The following is a 19,282-nucleotide window of genomic DNA, read 5'->3' as shown; positions in this document are numbered from 1 at the left end:
TCTTAATTCATAAAGTTAAATCTAGAGTTGAAATGGCCTCCATCAAGCTCACAGTCCAATTTAAAGAACTTGTTTGTCACGAACAATACACGAATTCTCAAAAAAAAAGTGATGGACCAACCACTTGCCATTGACCATAACTTTTGAGTTGGTTGGCCAAAATTGCGAAGGGTGATTTGAAGGTCACAATATGTTCGTCATTATCTTCATGGGTAATATACTTGTGGAAAAAGTAGCCTTGATTACTGCAATATTTATAGAACTAATGAACTGAGTGTGTAAAGACTTTCTCAATATGTTCGTTACTATCTTCATGGGCTATATACTTGTGTGTACTCCAAGATGGACGCAAATCATAAGAATCGCTTGAGAAAAGTCTCATTGGTGCTAAGAGTACAATTGTGAATTCTAGGGACACATCAGATCATAGACTGGGTTGCGTGTTGATGCAGAAAAATCCTATTTAAAGACATAAAATCTCATATCAAGATCCTCGCGATGGAACTATGCAAGAATTTAAAGCTCAAGAACAGAGCCTAAGAACCTAAGATCTCTGGGCAAGAACAAGAATATGACAAGAAATGAGTGTGCTGCACTAGCATCCACTATGGATACGACTAATAACCTACAAGTAAATTATTTACTAAGTCTTTGTAATCACTCTATATTTTCCATGTTTGATAGGTTATCAAGAAGAATCTAATCGAGAATGGGAGCAAATCTGGAGTAGGTGTTATATAGAGCCACATCAATTTTTAATTGTTTTGTTTGCAGAGCCGGCCGTATTCAAACTATTAAACTTTATTTTAGATTTATAAATAAATTTATATTTATCTTTTTTTAACGCAAAAAGCTTTATTGTATTTTACTGTCCTCTTTTTATGTTTTCAAGTTTTTAGTTAGTCGTGACTTCTTAAAATTGGGTCTTGACTAAAATGGAACGAGAGCAAAAGTTTTACTTGGTCCCGCTCGAGAAACGCTATGTGGCAATCAAGTATGTACACCTTTAAGACTTATAAGTTACTTACACCTTTAGGGTTACTTATAAGTTAAGACTCGAGGTAATCGTAACAACCCAAGGACAAGTAATTACCAGTATTTACAAGTTTAAAAGTAATGGCATGGATTAAGGAAGGCAAGGAAAGAAGGACTTAAGACCCTAAAATCTACCAATATGTCTCGTATGATAAGAAACAAAAGGGACCTCTAAGATACAACCTTGAAGGAACAAGGTTGATTATGTCAAGGCTTATTGAGCACAAGGACGAAGAAAGTCTTAAGATGTAAGGTAATACAAGAAAGACTTGTCTTTCTGTTAAAGATATTTAGTAATAAATTATAGTTTACCATATATAATATTTGTCTTATTATCATAGGTATCTTTCCATTTATTGTTATTTCCATTTATTACTATTTCCATATCCTTGTAATTCATTTGATTATAAATAAGATTACTTTCACACCATTGAGGTGTGGTGGATTAATCAAACATTCACACTTCCCCACAAAAAATGTTGAGAATTCTACCAAGATGAACAAATGTCAAAATAAATACATGACCTCAAAACATAAGTTAAGGACTAAAGGACGAAAGGACAATTATAAGAACAAGCCAAAGAAGGACAAACTTTAAAGGAATGGAAAGAATTAAGAGACCCAAGAAACGTTAAGGGGCCTAAGAAAGAATTCTCTATCAAAGAATTATAAGGAGTTGAGGCATTTGAAAAAAAGGGACGTAGATTCCTTATTCATTAATTTCAAGATGTTCAAGAATGAAAAAAAAAAAAAAAAAAATCATAAAAAGTTTAGATTTATAGAATAAAATATTCCAAAAAATAACAAATTACAAAATTGCCCGAGACGTCAAGATAGTTATAAAAACTAACACTGATCTTAGATTTGGTGCAAATTCAATTTGAGAACTTGACCTATGGAGGGTCCTACCCTGATTTTGGCTCTTATACATGTTGCGATGGTAGCCGCGGCAATTTTTCTTGTTGCTCGACTTCTTCCGCTTTTTATAGTAATACCTTACATCGTGAATCTAATAGCTTTTATAGGTATAATAAGCTTATTCTACAATGTCTCAATTGGAATATATGATGTTAGTTTTTTGTATAGGGTCTTATTGAGCTGTTGTATTTCATTTGATTACTCATGCTTATTCAAAAGCTTTGTTGTTTTTAGGATTTGGATCCATCTTCACTCAATTGAATCAGTTGTTGGATATTCCCCAGATAAAAGTCAAAATATGGGTCTTATGGGGTTTTAACTCCACAAAATTGTTCATATCTTAAACTTCAACTGTTAGATAGAGCTGAAATTTAAGTATGATAAGAGAACTTGAGGTTCTTTAGATTGAACTGTTGATATTCAAACCAAGGTTGGTAGAACCCTCAACGGAGTACATATTTCCAACCGTCTATCAAGAAACTTCAAGTTAAATTTAAACATGATTCTAGAATGACTAAAGGCGGTGCAAGCTTTATCAAAAAATAAAAAGTTGTAGGCAATGATTTAGGACAAGAATCACATCATGAGAGTTCCTATAACTCGAGAAACAAGCCTTTAGATTTTGGGTATTCTTTCTTCATATTTCTTCTGAATTCGAGAGTTATGGTATACAATTTTTCCTCAAACCAATTCCTACACCTTCTAAATGAGTTTTTCAACAAGTTTCTGGAAGGATTCAAGGGCTTCAAGTGTCCTTAATGTATTCCACCACCATTAATAGTCAAGAAAATTTAATCGGAGGCTACAAGCAAATGTCCTTTCTATCGATACCAAACGCTTCTTGAGATGATAAGAAGTATTTTTTATGCAAACCATGAAACTAAAGAGGTCAAGTACGAGGGTAATTGAACGAAACTCCAAATTCTTCATCCACGTTCATGAAATTGTGAGTAGAAGATTTCATGAAAAAATCGTAATCCGAGGTGGTGAGGAAATGTTGATTCCCCTCGAAAAAAATGTGTAAAGTGAAGGTGTTAATATAACACATGCGGAAGCAATTTGGATCTTAGGCATTTTTAGAACATGAATTATAGTAAATAACTAGCATGTTTATAAGTATTAAAACTTAATGAGTTTGAATACTAACATTTTGTAGTTCAAATTCCTTTTTCCTCACGAACCGGTTTCAAACGACCACTAGTGTCTTCTCCACTATCCTCTGGCCTTAGAACGGGATTGTGGAATCCGATGAGTGACTTAAACTTGGAAGAGATATTGTATATATGAAGAGAGTGTTTGTGAGAGGTTTTTCTCAAGAAGAAGACCTTTCATGTATTATGATCACTCTATTTATAGACTCATGTTTGCATGTTCATGCAAATTTGAGATCACCAAATTTTAACACTCAAAATTCCACTCAAAATGTTTGGGATTATGTGGCAAGCATGCATGCTTGAATCAACCAAATTTTGACACTCTAAACTCTAAACTCAAATGTTTGGGATTATGTGGCAAGCATGCATGCTTGAGTTAACCAAATTTTGACACTCAAATTTGTGAGGTTTATTGGGCAAGCATGCAAGTTTGGTTAAACCAAATTTTGATACCTCAAAATTCCACTAACATGGATTTTTCCATTAAATGAACTCTAACATTTTGACTTTCTTTTGATTCAACAATCAATTTGAATCATTAATTTCAAATTAAAGTAATATTAAAGGATTAATTAAACTATTTAATTAATATTTAATATTAATTCAAATGTCAATCCCAATTAATTCCGACACATATTTGATTAAGATATTTAAATCTTATTTTAATATCTCATATTCTCTCTTTTTGTTTAATTCGTAAATGAAACAAAAATGCGGTTAAATATATCGCATATATGTGTAGCGCATTCTCCCTAATTTGAATTCGAACACTTCGAACTCACTAGACACTGTTCTATGGTTTAGTCCGATATGAGCTAGCAGAGGGACCTAATGGACCTATAGATCATGGGCTCCAACGATCCAAGATTAACCGGTTAAACTCATTAACCTTGTTAACCAACATTCATTAACTACTAGGACATTCCACTATAGCCTAGTAGTTGCACTTCCCTCATTATAGATATATTTCTGTCCATTTGATATAACCATGATTAGTAAGTCGACCCTTCACAGGTTGTTCGTAACTAAAGCTGGGTCAATTTATCGTTTTACCCCTGAAGTTACTTTTTGTTCTTTATGTCTCACTGATCTTCTAATGAACAATTGGTTTGTGGTTCAACTAGTAAACCGAATCCCTCTCGTACCAATGAGAGGGTGGGGCCCCTTGTTCAAGACCTGGGGTCAGTACTTAAGGGAACTACCTCTCTTCTATCCCTAAAAGTGGGTAGGAGTGAATTCCATCTTACACCCCACGTCCCCAGCCATTTACCTAGTCTTACCCCTGAAATGGGAGGCCTATTGAGTCGGCGAACTTGAGCCACTCTCACCCATGCAAATCTAAGGATAATTCCGAATAAACAAGAGTTCATGGTTAGCTCAGAATTAAGATCGAGTTACCTAGGTCATCGAATGAAAAGAAAATCAGTCTCAACAATAAACGACATTATAAAGTGAGAGTGATTTTCTTCATGGTCCGATCTTATGCAATACTCATTGCATAGGACGCCCCCACTCACATGTCTCCACATGTACAATTTTAGTGATCACATTGTTTATTTCATATATAAAAGTGGGTCGCATCCATAGTATCCCCAGAATAAGATACTCAACCTTATCCTTGTACTATAGATCATTTTGACTATATACTTGAACTTGATCAACTCTTATGTCTCTACATATAGTTCAAGTAATCATATTATAGTCAGAGTGTTCTTAGTTTATTGGATCTAGATTAATGATCGTAAAGTTCACTTTATTTCAATAACAATTTTTACTGAATAAACAACAATAAATAAAATATATTTTTGTTTACAAACTATGAGTTTTAGGACATAAAATCGAACATAAAGAAACATGAAAGCTTGCTCGAAGAACATAACAGATATCTCACCATAACTATCCAAGTACACTTAATGAAATTATCACCAAAGAAAAATCGAAAGCCTCACTTAAAAGTGACACTCAACTACCGACCGTAATTTTATTTATCGTAGGAAGTCGAAAATAAAAGAAATAAACATCTCATCATTGGTATTTAAAACTCTCATGCCAATGAACACACGGTCAAAATTTCAACTCGATTGGACCATAGATTAACCTCCAAAAAGCGTTAAAGTTTCACCACAATGGGTACTAGAGTTAAGATAAGATAGACCCACACGGGCCCTTAGCTCATAAAGTGAGAAAAAGAAGATCAAAACATACTATTCCATATACGTATATGACCCACATACATTGATTGAACTAAATATTAAAGTACCTATTAAGTAACATGATAATAAATAATTTTATATTTTTCTTATTTTGTAACCATTTTTTTAGAAACAAAAAGTAGGGAAATGAAAATGAATTCAATTTGATTAATATATATATATATATATATATATAAAAAGAAAAAACAATCACTTTCAATATTATCTTTTCCCCTCGAAAATGGAGTAAAGAGACAAAGGGAGAATCTGTGTCTCCAAATCACGGGTCCTATTCCTACCGCTAAACCCCACCACTCCACACCTTTAAATCCCATGATTGAACCAAACCTACGGTCGCTCGCCTACAAAAAGACAACTTAGGCTTCTGAGGGTAATTCCGTCATTTCACAACCTTGTCTGAAAAATCCAAAAAAAAAAAAAAAAAAAAAAGGAAATTAAGGGAAGCAGGTCACTTCCTGTAGTCTCTGAAAAGATGCGACATGGTCAACGTCAAGTCATCGTAACTTTGTAATACCCTCAACTCTTTCTCAATTATCAATGTTAATTGTTCTTTTTAGGCTAAAACACATCATCTAATTATTCTTTGTCATATTATTTTAGAATTTTAGTAAGAATTATCCCATCTTTTCCGTTACGAAATTATTATATTTTTAACTTTCAATCAATATGTTGTTTTCGAAAGAATTTTGTTCAAGTTATGCCAAGAAAGTTGGAGTTCAATTGAATTGCTTTACAAAAATAAACCTGGATCAGAACTCTACAATTTTGTTGAAATAATCAAGTTGATTCGAATTTTGTGATAGAAGTTATGAAAATCCAAAATAAATAGAAAAGAATCGAAAACTCATCGGAATTTTAGTCGTTAGTGCAACGCTTCTGACATGTGAACTGGCTGCGGTTCAACTTGTGAACCAAGGTGCGACTCGATCTGCCAACCTGACACGACCTGAATTGAATGTGCTAGTTTGTGTGCGTCACGTGTTTTGATGTCATAAATCATGAGAATTCTTACGCAGTCGAGGATTGAATGCATGCTGCATGAGTTGAATAGCCACACAAACTTTAGACAAGTAACACTTGTAGAGATTGCTAGGACATGTGAGTATCCCTTACCCTAAATGGGTAGAATAAACATATTTAGGACTACATAACGGCAATTTTGGATACAAATACATTGTATTTATAATGTGAAAAATTACCATTATGCCCCTAGGATAAGACTCCAAAAAGCACGTTGTTTTATGTTTTATGCAAAATTAAAAAAAGAATATGCATGATTGGAATACGAGTGAGGCAATATGGATGAGTAAGCTAGGAAATATGTAATAAAATTACTAAAATGCACCTATGATGAGATTTGTCATAAATGTTGTTTTAGAAATGCTTTCAATTGTGTTAGAAATTAGGACGGGCTATTGTGATATGTGCTTTAGAAAATTGATTGATGTTATCTCCCCATTGAGATTGTTTGTCTGCATGAATGTTAATAGAATAATGTATACCTTATACGAACGTTTAGATAATGTATAACATGCTCTAGATGATCGAAAGGATAATCTCCCTACAAAAGAATGCACAAGAAAACCAAGTTTAGGGTGCTACAACTAAAGTGGTTTACATATTAACCTAGGTCAGTACAATAGACCTTACACCCTAGGATCGTGAGCAACGGCCATTCCAGTGTGCACCTAGAGAATGGATTAACTCAAAGAGTTAGCTCTAAACATCTTGAAAACAAGAGACGAGACTAAAAATGCCTAGATGCTCCTAAGAACCTATTAAACCTCCACGACATCCAAAAATAACAAAGGTAGCTCTCCAGGTCATTAGCAGTATGTACGATTTCTCCAAGCCATCAAGGTAGGCGCAAGTGAGTTACGAGTTTTTTCTTTCTTTTTTTAAATGTATAATTATTAATGAGGTCCGGGCCTTTGAAGATGCTTACTCAACTATGGAAGAAGAGGAATGAATAGGTATGTTGTATAATGATGGCATCATTGAAATTAATTCCATAAACATTTTATTACAAGGACGTGCGCGCATCAACTTCACACACCACTAAATTCAATCAACTTGGAAGCCAAAGTCACTTGCCTTCATTAACCTTCATTAAAATCTATTTGAAATTTTGAGAAATTTCTTAGTTAAAAAAGTTTTTAAGCGATTATTTATTTTTAAAGTATTTCAAATAACCTTATCCGAATAAAATACATGGATAACATGGTTTCAAATAACCTTATCGAACTTAGTCATCGTCGGCTCAACACAGCTCGACCCGTTATCTCATATTGGCTTGGTGATTTTCTTTCGGCTTATGTGGCTCAAACGAGTTATAGGACCCTATTTTACCATTTTGGACTATCTCGATGCCATTTTTGACATTTCTAGAAGCATTTGAGACTAGTATGATCACTGTTTGATCAATTAATGTTATTTTTTAGCCAAAAGTAGATAAGTTGAATCGTTTATTATGCCTTAACCCAATTTCGTGGACTCATGTAGGTTGAACTGGATTACAAATGATAGAGGACTAGCACAAAGATAAATTAGTGACTTTAGCTTAGACCAACCAAGTAAGTGATTCTACTATTGCCTTAGTTGGATGAATTGTTTGAAGTATGCACGTGACACACCTTATTGCCCCTGCACATGGTGTGTCTTGTGATTGTTGAAGGCCTCTTTGTAATATTATTGGTGTGATGTGAGTATGTCATGCAATGGAGCACAATAAATTATGTTGTGCTATAGTTATGAGATAAACTATGTTATGGAATATCCCGTTGATACGTTACACCATGTGGAATTGTGCTATCTTATGCAAAATGTTATACCATGTTATACATTGCATTATGATATGAAATGAACAAAGGTGCAACACTTTGCATAACATAACTTAATCATTTCATATCATCTCATAATGCATAACATGATTTAAGCTATGGGGACCTCACACATCTTATATGCTCATGTGCATCAAGATACTTTCCTGTCATGATTAGTACAGACACATACACTACGATGTTACGATAAGGTATTGTGTACACCATAATACTATTCATTCTCATTTCCCTCTGAGCGTTTCTAGTAACGTGAGTGTAGACTAGCTAAAGGCAAGGCCTAGGGGGTACGTATACGAGCTCACCTAGGATCCATGCACATGAGTGTGGGTCATATGTAAAGGAGTACTACACATTCAATTCAGGGCGGACTAAAAAGTGTGACTAAGGGCATGTCATGAGGTTTTATGAAAGGAAACGTCCCAAACATGATTGCATGTGATTACATTTCTCGACCCCACTTACCAAGTATTTCTCAAAACACTCAAGCCGCATGCTACTCTTATTTTTCAAGAAAAGGTAAGACACCTTGTATGGATGACGGCCACAATGACATTTTTATCATTTGAATTCCTCATGTCATCTTTCATTTTGTTTGCTTTTTTTATTAATATGTTTAATATTTTTTAAAAAATTTAATGGAAAATGTTGAAACTTGTAAGATGGCACGGTTTTCAAAAATATAATGACTGCATATGATTGGGTCCACATAAGCATAAAATCCTACTCCGATGAAACTCATCTCTCCGACGTGTCTCCCTCCCCCCACACCCCAAACAGACATAAATGTTACTTTATTTTATGATATATATATATAAACAAATTCCATTATCTTTGCTTTCCAAATGTTTTCTTGTTTTTCTTTTTCCATTTCCAAATAAATAAATAAATAAATAAATATATATATATATATATTTATATTTATTTATTTTTAAAAATAATTTTTTAATATTTCAGTTTTGTTTCCGTCTTTGACTCTGTGCTTTTATTTCCTTTTATTTTCTTTTTGACAAACTTCAGACTCAGATTCTCTCTCTTTTTTCTCTCTCCTCCGTCCGGGACTCCGTCGTCGGCACGTTTTCCGTCGACTAATCTCTTTTCTCCTCTATCATTCTGGCGGCTTGCCGTTGAACTTCTTCTTTTTTACGGTAGACTCTCTGTTTCTTGGCCGGAGACTTGGAGTAGAGGTCTTGCGGTTTGGTTTTACTTACTTGGAATGGAGGTGCTGGGGTTTTGCTATTGCAGGTGATTGATAGATCTTAGAAGCTTTGGAGGATGGGAGAAATGGTGGTTTTCTTGAGAGAGATGGTTTGGTGTGTGTTGTAATGGTCGATGTTCGTGTATGGATGAGTTAGTCGGTGTAGATGATGACCGGACCTCAGGCTACTTTTCGGCGAGGGTGGTGGCTGTTCGGTGAATCTCTCACATTGAATGGCAGATCTTGTTAGCTACGGGAATGCCAACCGTGACATTGAGCAGGTCTTGATTCTTAATTCTCTGTTTCAACATTATCGTGGGAACATTCCACAGTCTGTGGTTTTGCTTTGATTTTTTTTCTTTTTTCTGGCTGGTTTACTGTTCAAATTTGAGGGGAATTTCACCTTCTAATTTGGTTCGTAACTGATGTTAATACCTCTTTTTTGAGCCAAATTATTTTCCTAGTGCAATGCGAGTTTTTCGTAAGCATTTCCTGCAAATGTGCACTTGTGGTGACTACACGGTGGATTTGGGATCCTCTATATAGAAATGTTTTCGTCATTATGTCCTTCCTTTTATGTCTTTCGAGTCATACCAATATGGGAAGGGAAAAAGTTGCAGAATATAAGATAATTGGAAATAATTCAAGCGGCCTTGTTTGTTTAATGCTTCGTTATCAATTGAGAAAGTACAGAAAGGAAAATAGGTTATCCGCTGTGTTTGATAGTCGATTAATGATTAGATGAACTTATACTGGTAACTTCGTATGTTATGAAAATCTCTTGTTTGCTGCAATGCCAATGCAATCTCCTTCCAGTTGATGATTTTCGGTGAAAGAACTGTGTAAAGTTTAATCATTTTTTTTGAGTATTGGGGCTCACATTTTGGTTTATTTTGGTAATGGACAACGTGTATAATTTTACTAACCTTGAATCACTTTTTATTCCTTACTTTTATAATTTTGAAAGGTCTAATATCTTTGCAGGCACTAATTGCTTTGAAGAAGGGTTCTCAACTCCTCAAGTATGGTCGTAAAGGGAAACCAAAATTTTGTCCATTTAGACTTTCTAATGTGAGTTTGATTTAACTATTATTATGATTTCTTAAACATATTGTTATCCGCATTTATTTCCTGCCATTCTTATTTCCTGCTAGACTAGGCAGTTACAAATTGGAATAGTTGGAGTTATGACTTCATAGTCTCAATGACAACACAAGTGAAGTCTAGGCCAACATGAACATAGTTTAGTAGTTAAAGCATCTACTCGTTAAAAAAAAAAAAAGGAAAAAAAAAAAAAAAAAGAGTCCATACCTGATGATGAAGTTGATATTGAAAAGAAATCATAATAATGATTTGGGGTTTGACAAGTTAACTAATTGAAAATTTTGACTCAAGATCAAGTTTTAATTTTAAAGTACTAATTTGATCGAAAAGTATCAAGGGTGCTAGGGTTAATCTCAATTTGGAACATAATCAATAATTGAGTTTTCATTCATTTTTTAAAATAATTTTTTTATGGTATACAATTCAGGTAAGGTGGTGAGAATTCAAATGTAACAACAAGAGAGATTTCTAATAATAGCTTGATTAGTTGAGTTATGCTCAAGTTGACCTCTAATGATTTAGACATTTGATAAAAACTTCAATCTAATAATGAATGCTACTGAAACTTATAGAGCATAGGGCTCAAATTAATTATTCAATTTTTTTGGAAATCATAATTAAAAAAAGTCAAAACACACACTTAAAACATATGTTAACCTTTATGTTTCTACAACTTCACCTTCTAATCATGTGGAAGTCTTGTTGTGTTAGAACAAACTAGGTTATGCATTTTTTCCTATGAATGCTAATAAATATTTAGTTCTAATATTTTTGACCTGTGTGCTGATGAGTAAGTCAACTTTAGTTTCATCAAATTGAAACATACATTTAGGTAAATGATATTTTAAGTTAATCCTTAACCAAGCTAGATATTTGGTTATAAACAAACCAATAAATCATTGAGATCTAACCAACGAACCACCTGGAATATATTCAATCCCATCTACATAAAACCTAAATCCATCCACAAAACCAAGCGGTTAAAAGATTCCCAACTCAGGATTACAATAACCAAACCCAACGATAGAAAATGTCCAGCACAATGCAACAACTACCAGTAATGTTGAGTGAGAAACAACCTGGATCATCAGCTCAGTCCCTAAATAATCACTCCCCAATCCACAATAGTGTCCAAGTTTAGGTCTAAATCTCCTAAAAATATCAACTCAACTAGTGAAGACTGTCATTTTTACCAATTGTTCAAGTTCAAATTTTAATTTGATACTATTAAAAATTTAAATTATTGCTCTTATTAAATTTGGGATAATAAAGAAGGGCACGAGAAAGACCCAAATTCAAAGGAGTTACATTAAACTTCTCCTTTGGACATAAGAGATGTAAAGCTGTAAGAATGATAAAAGAGGATTCAATTTACACCAAGAAAGAGCAAGGAAAAGAACGTTGTCAAAGAAAATCTAATAGAATCTTTCATTGGATCTTGATTTCTCTCAAGCCAAACCGATGACAAAAAGGCACAAACTAAGTTCTTCCAATGGATCTCTTTCGTGTCATTGAAAGGATGGCCCAAGAGGATAGTTCTTAGAGGATTATAAGGATCATCTGGGAGGGCCACCAACCAGCTCCAAGTTGTCATCATGTTTATTAAAAATTAAATTTGACTAACTAAACCAACTCTAAATATAAATAATGATTCTTTTCCTAATTTTTATCATTCCTTCTTTATCTATAGTCACTTGATAGTTGATACTAGTTTATACAAAGCCCAAGCAAATTCTATCGACAAACTTGTGCTTGGAAGCAAGTGTAAAGATCAAAGATAAGTTTCGTTGATTGATCATGGCTGAAGTTGTCATAGATTTAACGAAGGAACGTTCATGTAGTAAATCGTAGTTAGCCACGCTTCAAGATTGTTGGTTGGAGGAGTTAAATATTTTCATGGAAGTCTCTTATGAAACTACCTTGAGATTTCATGAAAATCCTCTTCCCTTGGATGTTTTTTGTATGGGAAGGAATCTGAGAGATGAACGCTGAGCATTTGGAGGAGTATGGAAGGGTTGACATTTAAAAATGGTGAATTGGTAGGCGTGAGAGGGGTTTTGGAGGGTAATGCCTATCATTTGGAGGAGTATGGAAGTCTGGAAATATTAAAGAAGGGTGGTTTCCCTAGCAATAGTTGGTGGGCAGGGGTTTTCCCAAGAAAACTAATGAATGTGCAGCTTGGTAGGTTGAATTTTGAAGAAGACGATTTGTTGAAAAGTGTAGGAGGCAAAAGAATTAGAAGGGGAAGCAAAACACAAAACAAATAGTAACCAAAATATGTGCTATAGAAGCAATAAGTAAGTGGCCTCATTGGAACATTTAAAAGATATTTCCCTCAATTTCTTTCATTTTTTAAATGGATATGTGATAACTGAAGATGTATGCATAGCATGTGGGGCCCACTTGGGATTGTTTGTTTTAGTATATAATCTGATTGTTTATTGGAGCCAGTCTGTATAGAGAACAGGCACTCAATGTCTGATTTTATGCTCATATGTGTTAGCATTTCCACGACTCATATGACTTCTATGTCACATTCATAGATTTTCAATGAATTGAAATTGCAGGATGAATCATCTTTAATTTGGATTTCAACTACTGGTGAAAAGAGTTTGAAGTTCGCTTCTGTATCGAGAATTATTCCTGGACAAAGAACTGTAAGATCTATGAAATTTTAGTCTGTTTTACTCTCCTGATAATTGTCACCCTTTATATGATTTTTTGACGATAATGATCAAAGTTGATATGTGTGTACTTCAATTGTGTTAGGCCGTGTTCCATCGATATCTACGACCTGAGAAGGATTATTTATCATTTTCTCTGATTTACAACAATGGAAAACGATCTCTTGATCTGGTTGGTGATGAACAATCTTATTGTTTGTTGTTAAGAAGTCATTTTTCTATTTTTTTTCTCCACCTTTAAAAGTAATTGGAACATGTTCTGACTTTCCAGATTTGTAAGGATAAAGTTGAGGCTGAAATTTGGATAGCGGGCTTGAAAGCATTAATAGGTTCTGGTGACGGTGGGCGTTCCAAAATTGATGGATGGAATGATGGGGGCCTCTATCAAGATGTAATCTGCCTACTTGAAATTGTTTAATTGTTAAATATGCATGCTCTAAGCGTTCAATAATTTTAAACAATTTGCACATTTTAGTTGGGAAAAGCTCATGGAGACTATCATGATTGACTCTCTGATTACAAATCTACTCCTATACTAATGATGAATGAAAGCTTTCATTGTTCTTTTATGTATGGAAGATAAGTTGTCATTTAATAGTGAGTGTAGTACTGTTGTTATGTGAGTGGGTTTGGGATGTTGTCTAAAATTTACTGTATTTGTTTCTGAGTGCTAAAAAACCAATGAGCTGGGATGTTTTTTAAAGCTTTGTTCATTGTTACCTGAAAAATCCAAGGAACTTTTGCATTCCATAATTGTTGCTCTTCTCATGTTTGCGAGATGTTAATTTTTTTTTAATGCAATTGAGATTTATGTCACTGAACCATTGGGTCTAGGATGTTTGCCTAAGTGTATTGCATTTTTCTAACTGAATGCAAGATTGTGCTTGCTGTCATTTCTCTTGCTGTTTAGCTTCAGAATTTCAGGTTCTCTAGTTTCTTTTAGATGTATGCGCTCATGCCATAAAAAGTCATTACAAATTTCTCTTGTTTATTCCTTTATCAATGCTCTTGAATTTATTTCAGGACAGCAGTGACTTAACTTCAAGTAGCCCAAGTGACAGCTCCAATAGTGTCACTAGAGATATTAGTTCTCCTGAGGTCTGTGTTAATTTTAGTCCAAATAAATCTCCAACGAGTGTTAGGTCTGAGAACTCTACAAGGTCACATGTGCCATTGAACCAGACAAATATGCAAGCAAAAGGAACTAGTTCAGATATTTTTCGAGTTAGTGTTTCAAGTGCTCCTAGCTCCTCCAGTCATGGCTCTACACCAGATGACTGTGATGCTCTAGGAGATATATACGTATGGGGTGAGGTTATTAATGATAATTTTATGAAGCCTGGGGCTGATAGAGCTGTTAACGTGAGCTCAAGGACAGATGTGCTACTTCCTAAGCCACTAGAGTCCAATATTGTTCTAGATGCACAACATATAGCCTGTGGAGTCTGGCATTCTGCCATTGTCACGAGACAGGGGGAGGTCTTTACTTGGGGTGAGGAATCTGGAGGAAGGCTTGGCCTTGGAATGGGGAAGGATGTAACACAACCTCGTCTTGTTGAAGCCTTGGCAGCGACTACAATTGATCTTGTAGCATGTGGAGAGTTCCATACTTGTGCTGTTACAATGGATGGGGAACTTTATACATGGGGTGATGGTGTACACAATGCCGGGCTTCTTGGGAATGGAACTAATGTCAGCCATTGGGTGCCAAAGAGAATCTCAGGTATCCTTGAGGGGCTTCAGGTTGCAACTGTAGCATGTGGTCCGTGGCATACTGCATTGCTCACATCTATGGGGCAACTATTCACATTTGGAGATGGTACTTTTGGGGTTTTGGGTCATGGTGACAAAAAAAGCATTTCATATCCGAGAGAAGTAGAGTCTTTATCAGGCTTGAGGACAATTGCTGTTGCATGTGGAGTGTGGCATACTGCTGCTGTGGTAGAAGTTATTATGACACAATCTAGTGCAAGTGTCTCATCAGGTAAATTGTTTACATGGGGTGATGGGGACAAGAATCGTTTAGGACATGGAGACAAGGAACCCCGGCTTAAACCTACCTGTGTTCCAGCACTTATTGACTACAATTTTCATAAAATTGCTTGTGGGCACAGCATAACTGTTGGATTGACAACATCAGGACAAGTTTTCACGGTTGGAAGTTCAGTTTATGGTCAGCTTGGAAATCCCCATGCTGATGGGAAGCAACCATGCTTGGTGGAAGACAAGCTTTTCAGGGAGTTTGCTGAAGAGGTTGCTTGTGGTGCATATCATGTTATGGTACTTACCTCCAAAAATGAAGTTTATACATGGGGAAAGGGTGCAAATGGGAGGTTAGGCCATGGAGATGTTGAGGATCGGAAATCACCAACTCTGGTTGAAGCTTTGAAGGATAAGCATGTTAAAATCATTGCTTGTGGTTCTAACTACTCCGCAGCTATCTGTCTTCATAAATCATTATCAGGTACAGAGCAGTCACAATGCTCTGCTTGTAGACAGGCATTTGGTTTCACAAGGAAAAGGCACAACTGTTACAATTGTGGGCTTGTGCACTGCCACTCGTGTAGTTCCAAAAAAGCATTAAGAGCTGCATTGGCTCCTACTCCTAGGAAACCTTATCGCGTATGTGATTCTTGTTTTTCCAAATTGAGCAAGGCATCAGAATCTGGAGTTAATTACCGGAAGAATGCTGTACCTCGTCCATCAGGTGAGAACAAGGACAAGGTGGACAAGAGTGACGCAAGACCTAAAGCAGCACTTTCCAATATGGATCTGATAAAACAACTAGATAGCAAAGCAGCCAAGCAAGGGAAGAGAACGGATACATTCTCTGTTGTTCGCCCCACTCAAGCACAAACTCTTCTGCAATTCAAAGACGGTCCAAACGCTGCTGATATTCGGCGACTAGCTCCCAAGCCAATTCCTATGGCTGATGGAGTAAATTCCAGATCTATCTCACCTTTGTCAAGGAGATCTAGTCCACCAAGGTCTGCTACACCTGTCCCTACAGCATCAGGACTTTCCTTCTCCAAAGGTATAGCTGATAGCTTGAAGAAAACAAACGAACTTTTAAATCAAGAGGTTCTCATGCTGCGTGCACAGGTAATGACCTGATTCCTTGTATTGCCAGTTTCCTTTCACTTCAAATTGTAAAACGGTAAGGATGCATAGGTTGCTATAGTTAAATCTGGGCACTAAATTATGTTGTTTATCTTTCTCTAAACCTTTAGGTTGAGAGCCTAAGAAAGAGATGTGAACTTCAAGAGTTACAACTTCAGAAGTCGGAGAAGAAAGCACAAGAAGCTATTGCATTGGCTACAGAGGAGTCTGCTAAATCCAAAGCGGCAAAAGAAGTTATTACATCACTAACTGCTCAGGTTGGTCTCAGATATGCAGTCATTATCTTTAGTGTTCGAGTATCACATCTCTATGCTTTGTCATTATTATATTTTCATGAAGCATGATGGTCTATTTTGACCTTCACTGTTATGTATGAACTGTTGTTTGGTCCAAAAATGGCATCTTGATATATTGTATGTATGAGTATGCTTTGCCTCGCAATTTTTTTTTCTGAATCCTTAAAATCTGAGACTAGGTTCCTTTTGATGACTGATTTTGCAATAAAACTAGTTCTGCTCTCTCATTTTTCGTCTTTCAAACTGGGACACTCCAATCGTTGATCATTATTTTGCTAAGAAATGTTCTATGCAAACTAAACATCTTTACATTGACTGACTGTAATTCTCATCAAGTTCTACTAATACTATTTCCAGATTAAAGATATGGCCGAAAGATTACCCGATGGAGTAAAAATGAGCCTTCCTGGAAGTAACGACTCTGAAAACATGAGACCCTTCTATCTTCCAAATGGTATGGATCAAAATGGTGCACGCCATTTGGCTTCCAATGGAGAGCGTCAATCAGAATCTGATTCACACAGCTCTGTGTCTTTGGTTTCTTCAATGGCAACTGACTATTCCTTAAGTAATGGATTTCAAGGTACACCTAATTCATGTGGAGAATTCCCTGCAAGTAATGAAACTAACTCATCCATGGAGCTCGGGCAATTTACCTCTGATGTAATGGACGACGATTCAGATGTTAGACTGTCTTATGGTCATAGAGGGGTTTGGGAAAGCCGCAGCAGCAGCATGTCGGAGGGAGCAAATAGCTCGGGTCCTTTACTAGATAGTGAGAGTAACACAAGATCTAGAAGTTCTGCGTTGCCAAGTAATGACAATCAAGTTGAAGCTGAATGGATTGAACAATATGAACCTGGCGTCTATATAACTTTGATGGCACTTCGTGATGGAACTAGAGATCTTAAACGAGTTCGCTTCAGGTAAAAAAAAGTTTCCATAAGCTTGCTTATCTTATTTTGGAAAGTGTGTTTGTTTTCTCCTCATTCCTTTACCACGAGTTTCCTCTTTCTTAAGTAAACATTTGATTTGTTTATAAAATTATAAAAACAAAAAGTTTATTAAAACTACTTAGTTTTCAAAACATTTCTTGATCTTGAAAACATTTGTGAAAAGTTTGATAGAAAAAAAGAAAAAATCCATATGGGTAGAATTAGTGTTTATAAGTTTACTTTTAAAATCAAATGGGGAAAATTGTTATGAATGAAGTTAAAATTTTCCAAATGTGCTGGACATATCTGTTGCCACACAATGGTCTGTTTTGTAATGGCTTAGTTTGATCTGAGATGCATCCTTAAGTGCTCAAACTAACTAATTTGTTTATGGCTGATGCAAATCCATATGCAGCCGAAGACGATTTGGGGAGCACCAAGCAGAGAGTTGGTGGTCAGAAAACCGCGACAAAGTTTACGAGAAATATAATGTTCGTGGAGCTGAAAAATCCTCAATTTCTTCAAATCCGGCATGAAAGGCAGAGGTAGATGCAATTGAAAGGTGATTTGGGTTTTAGATGTTGTGGGTTGATGACCAGATGGGGGAGAATTAAGTACAAGGAAAGTGGTCAACTTTCAGTCATTTCATTGTTCTGTAAGTTTCTTCGTTGTTTCACCTCCTTTTGCCACTTTCCAATTATTCTCTCTCTTTCAATTAATTTATGGGCGGTTGTGCCCATTTTCATATATGTTTTACTTGTAGTGTATATAACATGACTAGCGAGTTAAGGGGCAGAGGAAGAAAGTTTTTGTTCGTGTTTGTGTTGATGTACATACAGGGACAAAGCTTTTGCCAGCAGTCTCATTAAACACACCTATGGGAGTTACGGCTAAGGGTTTAAATTTTGATGATTTCACAATATCATAAATGTTTTAAGAAAAGAGTATATAAATGATTTAAAATTATAAATAAACATCTCAGGCCAGTTAAATTTCTTAAATGACAAGTTTTAAAGTGGAGTGATCCATTGACATAAAATTTAAGGATCAAATAGATACAAATGTGAAAGTTGAGGAATCAAATTTGTAATTTAACTAGTTTCTCCTATATATGCTTTTGAATGTGGTCTTGGGCTTGTCTTCCTCTTTGATCCACAACCGGTGAAACCTAGATTACATGACCTAATATTTTACTATGGGTCGTGACTCAAAACGACAACATGAATGCAAAGAAAACAGTTGAAAATGCATTAAGGCGAAATTATTTATTTCAAGTAAAAATTGCACACAAAGGTTCATACAATTAAAAGTTTTGTGAACAAAAATATGAGAATTTGAATATAAGAGAAAAGACTGGACTGACGCCTCGAGACATGCATTCCTCTGTGACAATCCACATCTTTGATCACGCCCTCTCTTGACCTGATGCCTCACGCACCTGAAAAAGAAAATATATCAGGGATGAGTATAAAAATTATCCGTAGTAAGCCACCTACTTGTAGGTTCTCGTCGCATCCTAAGCTTAACAGACAAATACAGGCTTCTCAATGGCTTTAGGACGTTTGATTCTAGTCTTAGCCCTTGGGGCTTCTATGGTTATTCGTCCTTTCATTTAATACCTAAGAGTTTCTTATGTTGAGCTGTAATTATTAATATCTCTCTATGAGGCACTACCTCTACATGGCTATCTGAGACTATATGGCATCTGACCTAGGGGTGTGCCGAGTACCTCCTAGGCCTATGATAGTCCCCCTCATTGGGGGGCTCGCCCAAGCCGTTCCCATGCAG

The 19,282-nt window shown here is 35.6% G+C and overlaps 1 protein-coding gene across 1 annotated transcript; it reads left to right on the top strand.

The window, feature by feature from the left end:
- Positions 1-9,156: 9,156 nt before the first annotated feature.
- LOC111480511 (PH, RCC1 and FYVE domains-containing protein 1-like) lies at positions 9,157-18,318 on the top strand. The gene is made up of 9 exons (XM_023125594.1): positions 9,157-9,636; positions 10,340-10,426; positions 13,027-13,116; positions 13,229-13,315; positions 13,415-13,534; positions 14,167-16,245; positions 16,374-16,520; positions 16,917-17,485; positions 17,910-18,318. Exons 1-9 carry the CDS (start codon positions 9,589-9,591, stop codon positions 18,028-18,030), a joined length of 3,348 nt encoding a protein of 1,115 aa, XP_022981362.1. The 5' UTR covers positions 9,157-9,588; the 3' UTR covers positions 18,031-18,318.
- Positions 18,319-19,282: the final 964 nt, after the last annotated feature.

This window comes from Cucurbita maxima, unplaced genomic scaffold (assembly GCF_002738345.1).
Source record: "Cucurbita maxima cultivar Rimu unplaced genomic scaffold, Cmax_1.0 Cma_Scf00006, whole genome shotgun sequence".
NCBI classification, from domain to species: domain Eukaryota; kingdom Viridiplantae; phylum Streptophyta; class Magnoliopsida; order Cucurbitales; family Cucurbitaceae; genus Cucurbita; species Cucurbita maxima.
Note: the sequence above shows the minus strand (reverse complement) of the source record. Positions and strands in the feature narration are given on the sequence as shown.